Source organism: Gymnogyps californianus, chromosome 21 (assembly GCF_018139145.2).
Source record: "Gymnogyps californianus isolate 813 chromosome 21, ASM1813914v2, whole genome shotgun sequence".
Classification (NCBI taxonomy): domain Eukaryota; kingdom Metazoa; phylum Chordata; class Aves; order Accipitriformes; family Cathartidae; genus Gymnogyps; species Gymnogyps californianus.
Window position 1 is genome coordinate 452,784 of NC_059491.1, and position 12,780 is coordinate 465,563.

The 12,780-nt window shown below is 45.6% G+C and overlaps 1 protein-coding gene across 3 annotated transcripts in view; it reads right to left on the minus strand.

Annotated features, from left to right (window-relative positions):
• CAMTA1 (calmodulin binding transcription activator 1) overlaps positions 1 to 12,780 on the minus strand; it is a 314,118-nt gene that overhangs the window by 285,478 nt on the left and 15,860 nt on the right. For all 3 annotated transcript variants that reach the window (XM_050909538.1, XM_050909535.1, XM_050909537.1), the window contains exon 2: positions 1,885 to 2,003. In XM_050909538.1, coding sequence (XP_050765495.1) covers positions 1,885 to 2,003 — 119 coding nt within the window. The remainder of the gene's footprint in view (positions 1 to 1,884; positions 2,004 to 12,780) is intronic.

The following is a 12,780-nucleotide window of genomic DNA, read 5'->3' on the forward strand; positions in this document are numbered from 1 at the left end:
CAACCGACACACCACATACGCTGGCAGAGACAGCGCCAGTAATAACCCACGTACAGAACCAGCTCCTTGTCCCCACTGCGTGGCAGCCACAGTGACAGATTTTGGAGGAAAGAGAGAGATAAATGCGTGTGACAAACTTGACATTCAAAAAGACAGAAGTGGGTTGGTTTTGGTTTTTTAACATACTAGCTGATGATTTGTGATTATTAGCCAACAATCCATCTAGAATTAAGGTACGAGACAAACCTACACCAGCAATATGCTGGCAAGCTCCATCAAAACCGTTCACTTTCCCCCTCTCCAGAATGCTGACACAGCCTTCAGAAGGAAGGCTACGCTCCCAAATTTTTCTTCTAGCCTAATACACCTCGCAAGCACCTACACTTTCCTGTTTGCATCATGCTTATGAATAATAGAGATTTTCAGCTACACGATTAACTTCGTTTGCCACGTTGTGTGCCCTGGGAGGCTACACACACCCAACACGGTTCAAAAAGAAAAGCTGAAAGCCTGTGTGTGTAAATGTATACACAAGGCCCTAAGCTAGGGACAACAGAGGTACTGCAGTGACTAAAAACCAACAAGCTGTTTCCAGTAACAAGAAGGAGCATCATTCTGCCACAAACCTGTGCAGAGAGCTTTGTTTCTCAACTGCCTTTGTCAAAACATCATCTTTTAGAGCCACTGGAATTGCTATTACTCCATGCCCCAGTCCCATTAGTATAAATGCTATCACAGAATAAATTGCAACCCACGTTTTCTACAATTTACATTTCAATTCAAATGACCCAAGACAAAAACATCTACGCAAAAGAGCCAATGCCAGCAACTCCCCAAAAGACCCGATTAATTCTGCCACAGTACTTAGTATGTTAAAAACATATACTTGACTTTAAACTTTCAGGCAACAGAAGGAGGGGGGTGAAGGACTCCAACTTTGAAAAATACACACATGAACTGATCCATATTTGATTCTGCGCTCAGCTTGCCACTTGCCGTCGTCAAACTCGTGAGTACAGTTTTTGTTAACATGTTTAGATGTTACAAATAATTGATTAGAGGGACAAGAACAGTTAGCTTGCAACAGGCAGATACTAACCGGAGTTTTACAGTAATTTCTCAAAGTTGATTGCTGCTATTATTGAATGATTCCCACAAATATGGCAAAGGTACCGTAAGTGCTACTAAAAACTAAAACTATACTGTGGGTATTGCGGTGTAACTTCCAGCCTTGCTGCCCAGAAGGAATAAAGGCAAGGGATCGTAGACCTATTTGGATTGTTCTTCAACTTTACCTTGGCCCACCAGACACCTGAATTTTAAATACTTCTGTTTCATTTCAATGAACCCAACCATCATGCATTAACAGGAGATACGCAAACTAGCACATTCAGAGTAACTAGATTCCAGTATAAAACGCCCAGTTCTTCGTGTCCCCTGTTCTTAACACGATTCCTCAGAGAGGAGTAAGCTAGTTATTTCCCAGGACCCTGTTTGGCAGGAAAGAACATGCACTGGCTTTTCTTCGGAAGTCTTTACCCACAGTAAGATAACATTTCATTTAACATGGTACCAAAACACCTATCTAATTTTAAACGATTTTGAAACATGTCACTAAGATGATCCGAGATTTGACTCTGAGACAAGTGACATACACACACACGAGCAATAGACTCCTACTATACTAGTAGTCAGCTTCCACATTCGCCTTCCAAGCCTAGTTTAAAGCTCACTTTCAACACATAATAGGACTTCATTATTTAAAAAAGAGGTTCCAGAGCCAGAGAATTCATATTCTGTAACTTACATGGCACGCTCTCAAAAAATAATCCATAAGCATCAAGTAAGCTGGTACATTTAAGAATAAGTAAGAGATTTAACTACCTCATTAGTGTTCCAGCGGTGCCTCTCTTTCGGTAAACTTGAACATTTTGGTAGACATTCAAGCAGCTTCTTCGGTAAAAAGATTTTTACATGGCTGCCATTGCTGTTCCCATGATCATCTAGAAAGAAGAGGAGACACGTGATGTACACACAGGAGAATAGGTGGTTTCCACTAGGAGACCCTAGCTACGACGAGACTTGGAAACCCACCAGTTCGCTCGTCAAAGAGCGGGCAATCTGTCATTGCAAAGAAGAACACGGCTTTCTGTTGAAATGGCACCTTTATTTCAGAAATATAAACACAGTTTAATTCCTTCTGGTTGCAAAGTTTGAGAAGAGCTTTGATGGATTTGTGCACGAGGAGGCTGTGTTTGTGCTTACCTGTGCCTATTTTAGCTTATTATTTCCCTCAGTGACAAATTTTACAAGCAATAGCAACAAAACGTTACAGAAGCTGTGACCACAGCGGTATGACCTGCCAGGAAAGTCGTAAATGAAGTTCACACTCGACAGGATTTGCAAGTAAATAAGCACAGAGCCCCAGTACCTGCTATAATTTTGTCAAGCTGCAGCAGAAATGCAACTCAAGGTCTATTAGTTCATTTAAAACTAAAATGCGCTGCACCCGATTAGAAACCGGTTACTTTTCCTTCCATGGACAGCTCAGAAAGTGAATGTAGTTCCTCAACATGAGAGTGAGGTAGAGGGATGGAAATCTTCCTACCTCACCACACCCGGGGGTCTCAAAAGCAGAAATATGAATACAAAATTACTCTTTTTTGTTGCTAAAAATGTAGAAGGTGCATTGATTCCCCTTAAAAAAACAAAAAAGAGACCCCAAAAACCCTCAAGTCTGACAACAGCCTGCAGAAGTCAGAAGCATGAAGCTGATCATGTCTCTCTATCACCCCTCTAACACCACCTAAAGAATCAGAGCACCCACAAACTGTGCATGTTTATAGACCAAACCAGTCCCCACAGAAAAGGGAACCGGAGCAGCAGGCTAAGGCGGCCCAGCTACAGCACAGGACTTTTACTAGTTCTCCTTCTAAAACCCACCATCACTGCCTTCTTCCACTATTCTCATGCTTTGCATGACAGACACTGGGCAGCGGTATACGAGAAGTACGCTTATTCGCTGGCATTTTACCCTACAAAATTAATTTATAGTCATTTCCCATTTGGAAGTGTACAGAAAAAGGATATTAACTTTTTCCTTTTACACATCTAATCATTTGATGTCATTAAACAGATGCCAGCATCATGATAAAACTCCTCTGCAATTACGTACGATACAGAAATTTCCCATGACCTGCAGCAAACCAGAGAGAACCCGTCCCGCAATCATTTCAGAAAGCGGGCGAAGAGCGCAACCCAGCAGCTAGGCATCCCTAGTATTTTTAAGGCTTGATTATACTCTTGGATGTGTCAAGTTCAACAATATACATGCTGTTAAATCAACCACTCGTGCAAGCACAGCAGATGAGTTTACAAGATAAGCAGCGACGTGTATGATAAACGTGAGCTGCTCTATAATTTATGAGTCCTGTGCGCTCCCTGAGTTATTGGGAACTTTACTGTACGACTGCGTTAGACTAAATCAACAGGGTTGCCAGTTTTGTACTGGGCGAACGAGCAGTCTGGCAGTACTGATCTTTGCTGAACTAATACAGAAATCGGGAAGAAGGTTCTCTCCATTATTTTTTTTTATACCATTCCAGGATTTCTACCTTGACATTGAGTATCTCAGACCGTTACTCTACAGGGCTATTTGGCCACGTCTTTTTCCCAGCCAGCGTTCTGCACGTGTGACCGTCACCTTTGTTACTTCCCACCACCTCCGGCCGCTCCAATTTCACAAAAACGCGTGTCATGACGCTTGGGGTTATCCACAAAGACACCAACTTGCTTGGGGCAAAGAATGGAGCCGGGCAGGGCCCCGCCACGGCGGCAGCCCCCAGCCGTTCCCACCTGTATTTTCAGACCCACCCTCCAGTTTCGCTGGTACCTACTTAACATTCCCTACACTAATTTTATACCGTTTTCATTCCTCATTCAAAATATTGCATTGCACTACATTCAATTCATTAAGGCGGCAAAGTATTTTACAGCACACATTATTGCTTTTATCAGCCAAACTACATCCCCAGTTACATCTCATCAGCTTATTTTCCATGGGCACATTTTAATTGACATTAATTGTATTACTTCCCCTTACCTCCGTATCAGTCAAGTCCTCTATCATTCATTCCATTCTTTTGCAGGGCTGGCAGACCTCTAATTATTCAGCTCGTTTTATTAACTTTCTTCCACTGTCATCAATTATCAGTATTATTAATCCAGAAAGTGCCTATGGATAATAGGTCCCTTAAAAATGTTTTGGTAAAAGTTATCAGAACCTGCTGACTCTAAACCTTCCAACTCCTGTTGTTAGCATCTCATACCTTTGTGTCATTGTAGCAACGGAAGGTCATTTTCATCATGCTGTAATGTGACTACATCTCACGTGTGCTTCCCTTTTCTGCGTTCAGCAACGACATTTCTTCATTCCAAAAAATCCCCAACATGGAAAACAACAACTGCCACCCGCCTCGATCTGACAGACTTTTCACTGAAGAATCCTCGAGCCGCGCGGTCCGAATGACGCACAATGATCATGTTATGGGAAAGGAATCCTAAATTCAATGACCTCTAAAACAGGTTCGACCTTGGAAAAGGACAAGGTTGGCCAACCAGCTATGAGGATTAAGAACAAGAAAGTGCCTCGCCCCAAACGACACACACACACACACACTTGCTTTAAAACTCACTTCTCCACCCGCTAGAATCATTCATGGCGTATTCCCAAACAGAGGAAAGTCCATGCCGATAAAATGGAGAAGCCGGGCACAGAAGAGGAGGATTGCTCTCCCAGCTGCACGAACGGTGCTGGCAGACCTCGGTTGCTCCTGGACCTCCACTCCGTGACTCAGCTTCCTTCGTAAAGTGTTTGCCATCAGCAGATCCCCAAGCATCACACAGGATCCGTCATCCCCACCTACAGACTGGCTACCAAGAGTTCACGTTCCTCCAAATCAGCTATCGCTTTGCTACGCACATTCCTCACAAATAATATCGCAATCCTTCCCACTAAAACATGTAAATCTTTAGGGAGGTGGAGCAAAAAAAAAAAAAAAAGTGGTTGTCCTTTGGTTTGAATCGAATCCGTCATTTCTAGTCAACCTGACGTACCCACTCGCCTACCACGGAGTCTTCTGATGAAGTCAGAGGAGTAAGAATCAACACTGCTCAGCATCCACGCCCAACTTACTGAGCAACCCGCACGTTCCAGAGGGAATATTTTACATTCATTTAGGACTAAAATTTCCTCTGCAGTACAAAAAAGGAGCTGCAATTTCACAATGCTTATTTGATTTTACTGTGCAAATCCAGGCCAGATTTGTAATTGAACTTTCTTCCTCGTATTATTTTTGCCATGGGTGCAACTTACGACATTGTGATCCGCAAACCCATCCAGTGTCAACAAAAAGTGCTTTTGCAAGCAAAGCTGCACTTGCACAAGGAGGATTTGCCAGTAAAGCTGTATCGACATGGGGTTTTTTTTAGTGCAAAGCTGGCCACAGCTCAAAAACGCTTCCCAAGGCATGCACAGCCAATTCTGAAAACTACAATAAGGAAGCGATATACTAAAATATAGCAGCCTACAATAGTATCTTGTTATAATTCAGCATGACAATCCAAAATTTAAGTTCCATTAGCAATCTTCAAGATTATTTATTAGCAAACCAGAAACTTGTGTAAAATTAAGAAAGTACAGCTATTATAAAGTTCATGGAAAGTTCCATATTAATTATACCACATAAACCCTTCGTTATTTTATGGGTTTCTTCATGCTCCTTGCACTTCGTCCTCCCAAGGGATGCAACATGGGCCGTAAAACTTTAAAGCGCACAACAGCAAATCACACAGTGAGTCTGTGCTCTACCCCTGCTCTCCAAACAATCCCCCCTTCCCCCTCCCTTTTTTTTTTTTCCTTTAACTGGTTCTTAAATCTTCTGTGATCCAGGAGGTGAACTTAGATCTGTAGACCGTTTAACTACCACAGTTTATCAATATAACATATAATTGGAGAATACAGAAATGGCTGAATGGGTGTTGATCAACTGCTGATTTGCAGACAGTCCTATACTGGAAATAAATATAAAGAATAGGCCTATAAAAATCACAAACACAAGTTTCATAAACCCGTTATTATGAAGTAATAACGTAGGGTTGGCAGTCTTCTTAACTACCTCACAAGAGAGGTAAAAGGTGTTTAAACGTTACAAATAGGCGCTTTCGTATAAAACAATCAGCTAAAACCACAACGTAATTATTAGCTACTTAAATGGAACGGGAGGGCGTCAAGTTAACCATGATGCCACTCACCACACCGCTGCTTAAGCAGCGGAGCTGAGTAAATACAGTTCAGAAGCGGCACCCATACGAGCACAGTAAGCGTCGGCTGCCCGAAGTCATCCACTCTTTGGCGTAATGCAGTATTAACCCATGCAGCAGCCCTCCCCGCAAGGAAAATAACCAACGGGTGCCCCATTTAAGAGAGCTCTGTAGTGATTACGTCAACACCCAAAGCAAAGGCACCAACTCCATCGTCCTTCCTTTGGAGTTGTGCTTCTCAATCCTACTGGCTGTTCTGAAACTTCCCCTTTGCAAAAAGCTACTCTTCCAATAACTCACTTTTCTGAAGATGATATACGAACACATAGACAAAAATGAAAGTCAAGATATACAGATTTAGTCAAAAGAAATTCATTTTTTTTTACGTATTCGTGTTTCCCATGTATTGATTTGGCCCGGCTAGGTCCTGGGCTGTGGGTGGGGTATGAAGTCCCCTTGAAGTCCTACATTGTTTCACTTCCCGATCTTTGGACACAGACAAAACCCATAAATTCAATCTGGCAGAATAAAACGCAAAGAATTATCCCCGGATCCAAACATCTGAAGGACTGGCACGCTATTTCTCATAGTTAAACTTCATTCCTGGCATTTTCCATCAGTAAACAAGTAGCAATATAAGCAAACCCAACAGCTTTTGGTCTGTTTTCTAGAAATATTTGGACGATTACAGTTGTAAATCTCTTGGCAACAAAAGCAGATTTCTAAATATCAATAGAGGGTGGCTGAGATAAGATAACCAGGTCCAGCTCTCCAGCGCTGCTTTCCCAGCAGGGTTCCGCTGGACGCCAGCACTCGGCTCAGACGCCGGCCGAGCAAAGGCGTTCCTGATCCTTCACCACAAAGGATGCGGGCAGCCCCAGAACCAGCCTGGGGGCTGAGGGGAGGACGCAAGGAAAGGGTAGACAGTTCGGGCAAAGGTAAAAAACGTGAAATAGGAGCAAGAGAGGACAACACACAAACCAGCATGCATGCAGCTGTGACTGCTGCCTGCGGGGAAAACGGGAGGAACGAGGAAAAGCAAAAAGGGTGAGGAGGAAATCACAGGAAAGGTAGTAGTATCGAAGATGATCAACAAAATAATTTTCCTCTAGTAAGTTATTGAATCTAGCCTAGTTTCTTAGAATATTTGTGATAAATACTTTGTTGCTATGACAAGCTCTACAAACCATTCTGAAACTGTAAGAAATACAAATATAGCTGAAACTCTGTTGTGGCGAATTATCGTCCCAGTTCTCCCCACCAATAACGCGCTACTGGTAAGTTATTTTATCCTTTTCACATGGCAGGACGTTTCTTGACATTTTATAACTGAATTCAATCTAAACAACACAGTTATGTAAAACTGCAAATGGTGCGTTTTGGGGAAGAGTTGATAGCACAATTCTTCTTAATGAAAGCCTACGCGCTGGTTGGGAAGGTCTGGTTTACACAATTAGCTATTTATTCCTTATGCTGTACATTTATCACTGTGCTCAGCACTTCGGAGGCTACTTCCCCAACCAACAAAACCGGCTCCTCTATTTCACAGGCTCCTCTTTCCCTCTCCCACCTTAGCAGGCAGTTTAAAGCACCCTGGTAACCATACAAGAAAGGAGAATTTGGTTAAACTCAGCAGGTGCACAAAAGTAACTATTTTAAAAGCAATCTTTAGGAGTGCTAAAACAGTGCAGTTGCTTCAACTTTTTCCTGCCGCTCACAAGTGTGCTCGTGCATGACTTTCACCGCGTTGCTTTTAAATATGACAAGTGCAAAAGAATGATTAGACCATTGCTCACTGTCGCCAACAATTCATTTGTTTCAGACCTGTCATCAATTCCTTCATCCCTCGGTTTTCACTAAAATTACATCATCAAATTCAACTGCAATGAAGCTAAGGAGAGATGGATGCTGTTAGTCAAGCCTAGCAAAAATAAACCACCCATTTATACAGTTTGCAATACTACAAACGTTCTCAACGCTACAACCAATTTTCCAGAAGTCCCAAAGTATTGGCTAAGGCTAGTGAAATTACTTACTCTGAGCCTATACACTGGCAGCCACCAGCCACGGATATTTTTACCTTTTTTTTTTTTTTTTTTTTTTTACCCTATGAACAGTTTGAGTTTGGAAACCTACCTGGAGAACTGGCAGGAAAAAACCCAAAAACCCTTGAACCGAAGATGCGACAAGAGCAGGAGAAGGACACCGAGCTCTCCATTCCCAGTGATAATGGGAGGTTGCTCTGGCTCACCCAGTGCCATAACTGCTCCTCGGTATGAAGCTGCACCTTCAGCATCGCCCCAGGAAGAAGGCAGGTGCTGCACCCCAAAAAACTGGGGTTAAGACAGATGCCAGCACCCACAGGCACACGTGCCTTTCAAAACCCCCAGGGTTTAAAACAGAGTAAACACAACACAGGGCTGAAGGGCACAGAAAGGCATGGACGGTGAGAACAGGACACGAAGTGAGGGAAAGAACTAAAAAGAAAAAACTCAGCAAGGTGTGGAAGAGAAAGCCAGGAAACACCGAAGATGCAAGAAGCTGCTGGAAGCACTGCATTTTAATTAACCGGCACTCTATTCCACAACGCACTCTACCAGCCTCATTTCACTCCACGGAAAGGTTTGGGTTTTGGTTCCCGTTCCCCCCCCGATGTATTTGGTTTATCGAAGCAGAGACAGAAGGGACACTAAAAAAGGAAGGTCACATTTCAGCTCCCTCCTGAAGGCTGCCTGGACAGAGAGGTAGGATAGCTACTTCCCCTTCTTCCGATAACATATACCTTTGTAAGCAGGTCTTTAAAAGACTGTATGTTTGAGAAGAACCATTTAAAAATATTAGTAATGTAAAGTTAGCACCAAGTCTTATAAGATTAAGTTTTAAAAACATTTGTTTTAACCTTACTTGTACCTAATCCTTTCACTGTTTCCCGATTCAGGAAATGAAGCCGGAGTTATGACATCTGTAGGAAACCTTCCTACAGACGTAGCTTTAAAAACCCACACAAATAAACCGAAAAACCTTTGGGCCAAAGTGTTTGGGAAAATCATGAACAAGAAGAGATGTGGGATTGGATTAAAAAACGAGAGCTCTAAACAAGCCCCATGCCATACATCAGGAACCTTGCGCATAAAACGGTTGTAATACCAAAAGTACTCAAAAAAATTGACCTCACACAGACCTGTAGTTCCTGCTGTTGGGAAAAAGCAAATCGAGTCCACTCTCTGAAACTGTCCTGCTGGCTTACAGCCCTCTGAGCGGGTCTCGAAGCCTCACTAGAAGGCAGTTTGCTTCTGTCTCTGACAACAGAAATTTTGGTAAAATCCCAACTGCTGAAATTCAGCAAAAATTCTGGGGCAACGAGCGGACTGAGCCGAGTGTCAAACCCTGCCTCTTCACCGTGACAGTCCAATTTTGCCAGGAAGGACAGCAGTACAGAGAGCGCGGCACAAAATCCAATCCGTCACGCCCGCCATAAGCTCAGGTTTGTTTAAGTAATAAAACGTTATGCAACACTTCCGCAGAGGGAAGTAAATATTTGCCGTTTAACAACCAAATCAAGAATGTTTTGTTTTCAAAAGGTATGCTGCCCAGCCAGTCTCTCAGCATTCACTAACATTTGAAGCTCTAACTTCCTTCTCGGTCAGTATCAACAACAAACCCAGAACGGCTGCCAAAATGCCTGCCGCCATCCGCCCCCGGTATCCTCGCCTCACGTGGGAGTTCCGGGGAGAAATTCCACCTCCTGCCTTTCCCACCCATTGACCCTGCCCGGATTAACAGACGTGAACTTCAACAACCGCGTATGGCCGAACTTAGCGGGCACGACAAATCCAGCGCCCGGCTCCCGCGCCAGCTGCGCCATTTAAATGCATGGGCGCTACTCCGCTTCAAAGCTACCGGTTTCAGATACCTGTCCATGAGGATACACAGAAAGCTGAAGAAAGGTTTCCTATACACATTCTTTCCGTTTGGAGCTTTGTAAAAAACTTTCTTTTTTTAATTTAAAGACGAGCCCCCACCCCGATCCAGCTGAGAGCCCATTACAGCTGCCAAGATGGCACACCTCCGAGGGTCAGGCCTCCCATTTCAGTTCAGACACATAAAACACGGCAGAAACTACAAAAGCCGCAAACCCTCTGCCCTACGGATGGTCAGAGCTGCTCGGTCATCGAGCCCAACTTCACCCTGCCTAAGGAAACCAGAAAAGAGGGAACTCACCCAAGCGTTCCAAGAGATGGAAATCTCTCCTGAAGCCAGGGAACAGAGACGCCAGCCTCCTTTCAAACCCTCACCTACCGCCGAGGTTTTTCTGCTGCTAGCTGGGCACGAGAAGCCCCGACCAAAGCTTGACGGGGAAGCTCAACAACCGGCAAGTCTGCAGAGCTGTTCGTTGCTGTTCATGAGACTCGTTTCTACCGTACCGCTTTGGGCAGATGGAGCAGACCGCTCCCCAATAAAAGCAGTGCTGCTCCACACAACTAACCTGCCAGCTGCCATTTACATTTGGTTTTTAAAGTAACAAGAACCTAAAGTGTCTTGGGTTCTCTCCTCCAGCACCTGCACTACTGGTGAAACACTTGTCTTGAATCACGCTTTAAAACGATTCCCATTTCAGTTTCTGACAGGCGGAGTTTAAGTTTAAGGAATGAATGGTTTATATCTTGCCTCCTTGAAAATATACCACAGAAGTAGGTCAGCGCGGGGAGCTGCTTACTACGAGAACAACACAGGCACTGGTGCTGAGCCGAGCTGGAGACTCTCCGCTCCCACCCCAGCGACGCTGCCCGTGCTCTACACGGGTACAAAGCGGGGAACCAGCTACCGACCAGCCAAGTGAAACGCTGGGCTACGGCATGGGATGGGCGCAAAAGTCGCTTCTGCAGCAGCTCGTGCGCTGCGCTACAAGAGCGAATGCTGCGGCGGACCCACCTCCTCAGCAAGAACGCGCTCCAACGGCCCACAAAAATCAGTTACCAGTATGAAATGTGACAAAAGTTGCATGAAACAACAAGCGTAAGGGCCAAATCACCTTTCGAGTCAAGGAGCACTGATCTGCATGGCTCTGTAAAGCCGTGGCCTCATAGGAATGAGCAGACTGAAACCCGTGCTTTACATAGAAAAAGTGTCATCGTACGTTGGCACAGGAAGCCCGAAAAGAGAATCGAGCCCGAGTGTGCTTTGGTGACAATACCTTCATCCACTAAAGAACCGAAACTTCACAATCTGAGCTGTGAAGTCCAGACAGACGCTAAATCTCCTCTCACTTACCCCTCTGTTAACCAGTTGGCATTTTACTACTTCAGTGGAGTTAATCATTTACTTCAACGGAAATGAGAAAAGAATGAAGCCCGGCATTTTCCAGACCACAGGAAAGGTGGAACTAATGAATTTGGGAGCATCAAAGAGATTTATAAAGATGAAGCTGACAACGCTCGTAATCACGGCTACTACTTAAAATACACATTTTTGTAGGGCACTCGGCCTTCATCGTGCTGGACACGGTGCAGGCAAAAAGCAAACCAAAGGTGGCCATGCCTACAGAGGCTCTGCAACTACTAAACTACAAGAAACAAGCAAAAAAAAAGATATTCCCAAAGCACTTTGAGCAAAAATCCAGGCGAAGAGGTGGGATAACAACCCTCGCATCCTAAGAAGGGGTTTCCCGGTAAAGAGTGCAAACGGGTTAAAAGTGAGAAAGTATGTTTGCTATAGCGGATAAGGAAAAAATCCATATTAGCCAGATTAAATACCGTTATTTGAGGTGCCCAACTACAACCAGATAAACTCACGAGGTACTAGCAAATTTACCCAGTTTTAGTTGCGCAACGGGTTAGTTGCGGGATACAAACCGCCTACCTCCCTCTCTCCTGCCGCCCCTATAAAATGGAGGCCCTGACACCAGGTACCGGTTGCGCTGCGCAACGCCACGCCGAGCGAGGCGGCGGCCGAGCGGCTCCGGCCGCCACCTTCCCCATCGCTCCCGCAAGATTAAAATAAAAAGTTGGGGCGACGGCCGTCCCGGCGCGCGATCCCCCCGTTCCGTGAGAGCCGGCGGGCATCCGGAGCCGGGGCGGCCGACGACGGCGGCGGGGTCAGGAGTCGCGGCGAGCGCTTCCCGCCAGCCTGCTCGGACGAACTTTGGTTAAATAACAAAAAAATTGCAAGTACGACGCGCCCGGGCCCCAGCAGACCGCCCGCGCGGCCCCCGCCCGCCCCGCTCCCCTTCCCGGGCTCGGCGCCGTGCTCCCGCCGGACGGCCCCGCCGGGGGGTGGGGGGGGCCGCGCACGGGCGGAGCAGCGCTACCCCCTTGCGGACACGCCGCGCCCCGGCTCCCCACCGCGCCGGTAACTTTCGGCCGGAGTTGGGCGCCCCGGCTCCCCCCGCCTCCCCCCCCCCACGCCTCCGCCACGGCCGGCGGGGGCGGGCGGGGCGGGCCGGGCCCTCCCCTCGCTCAC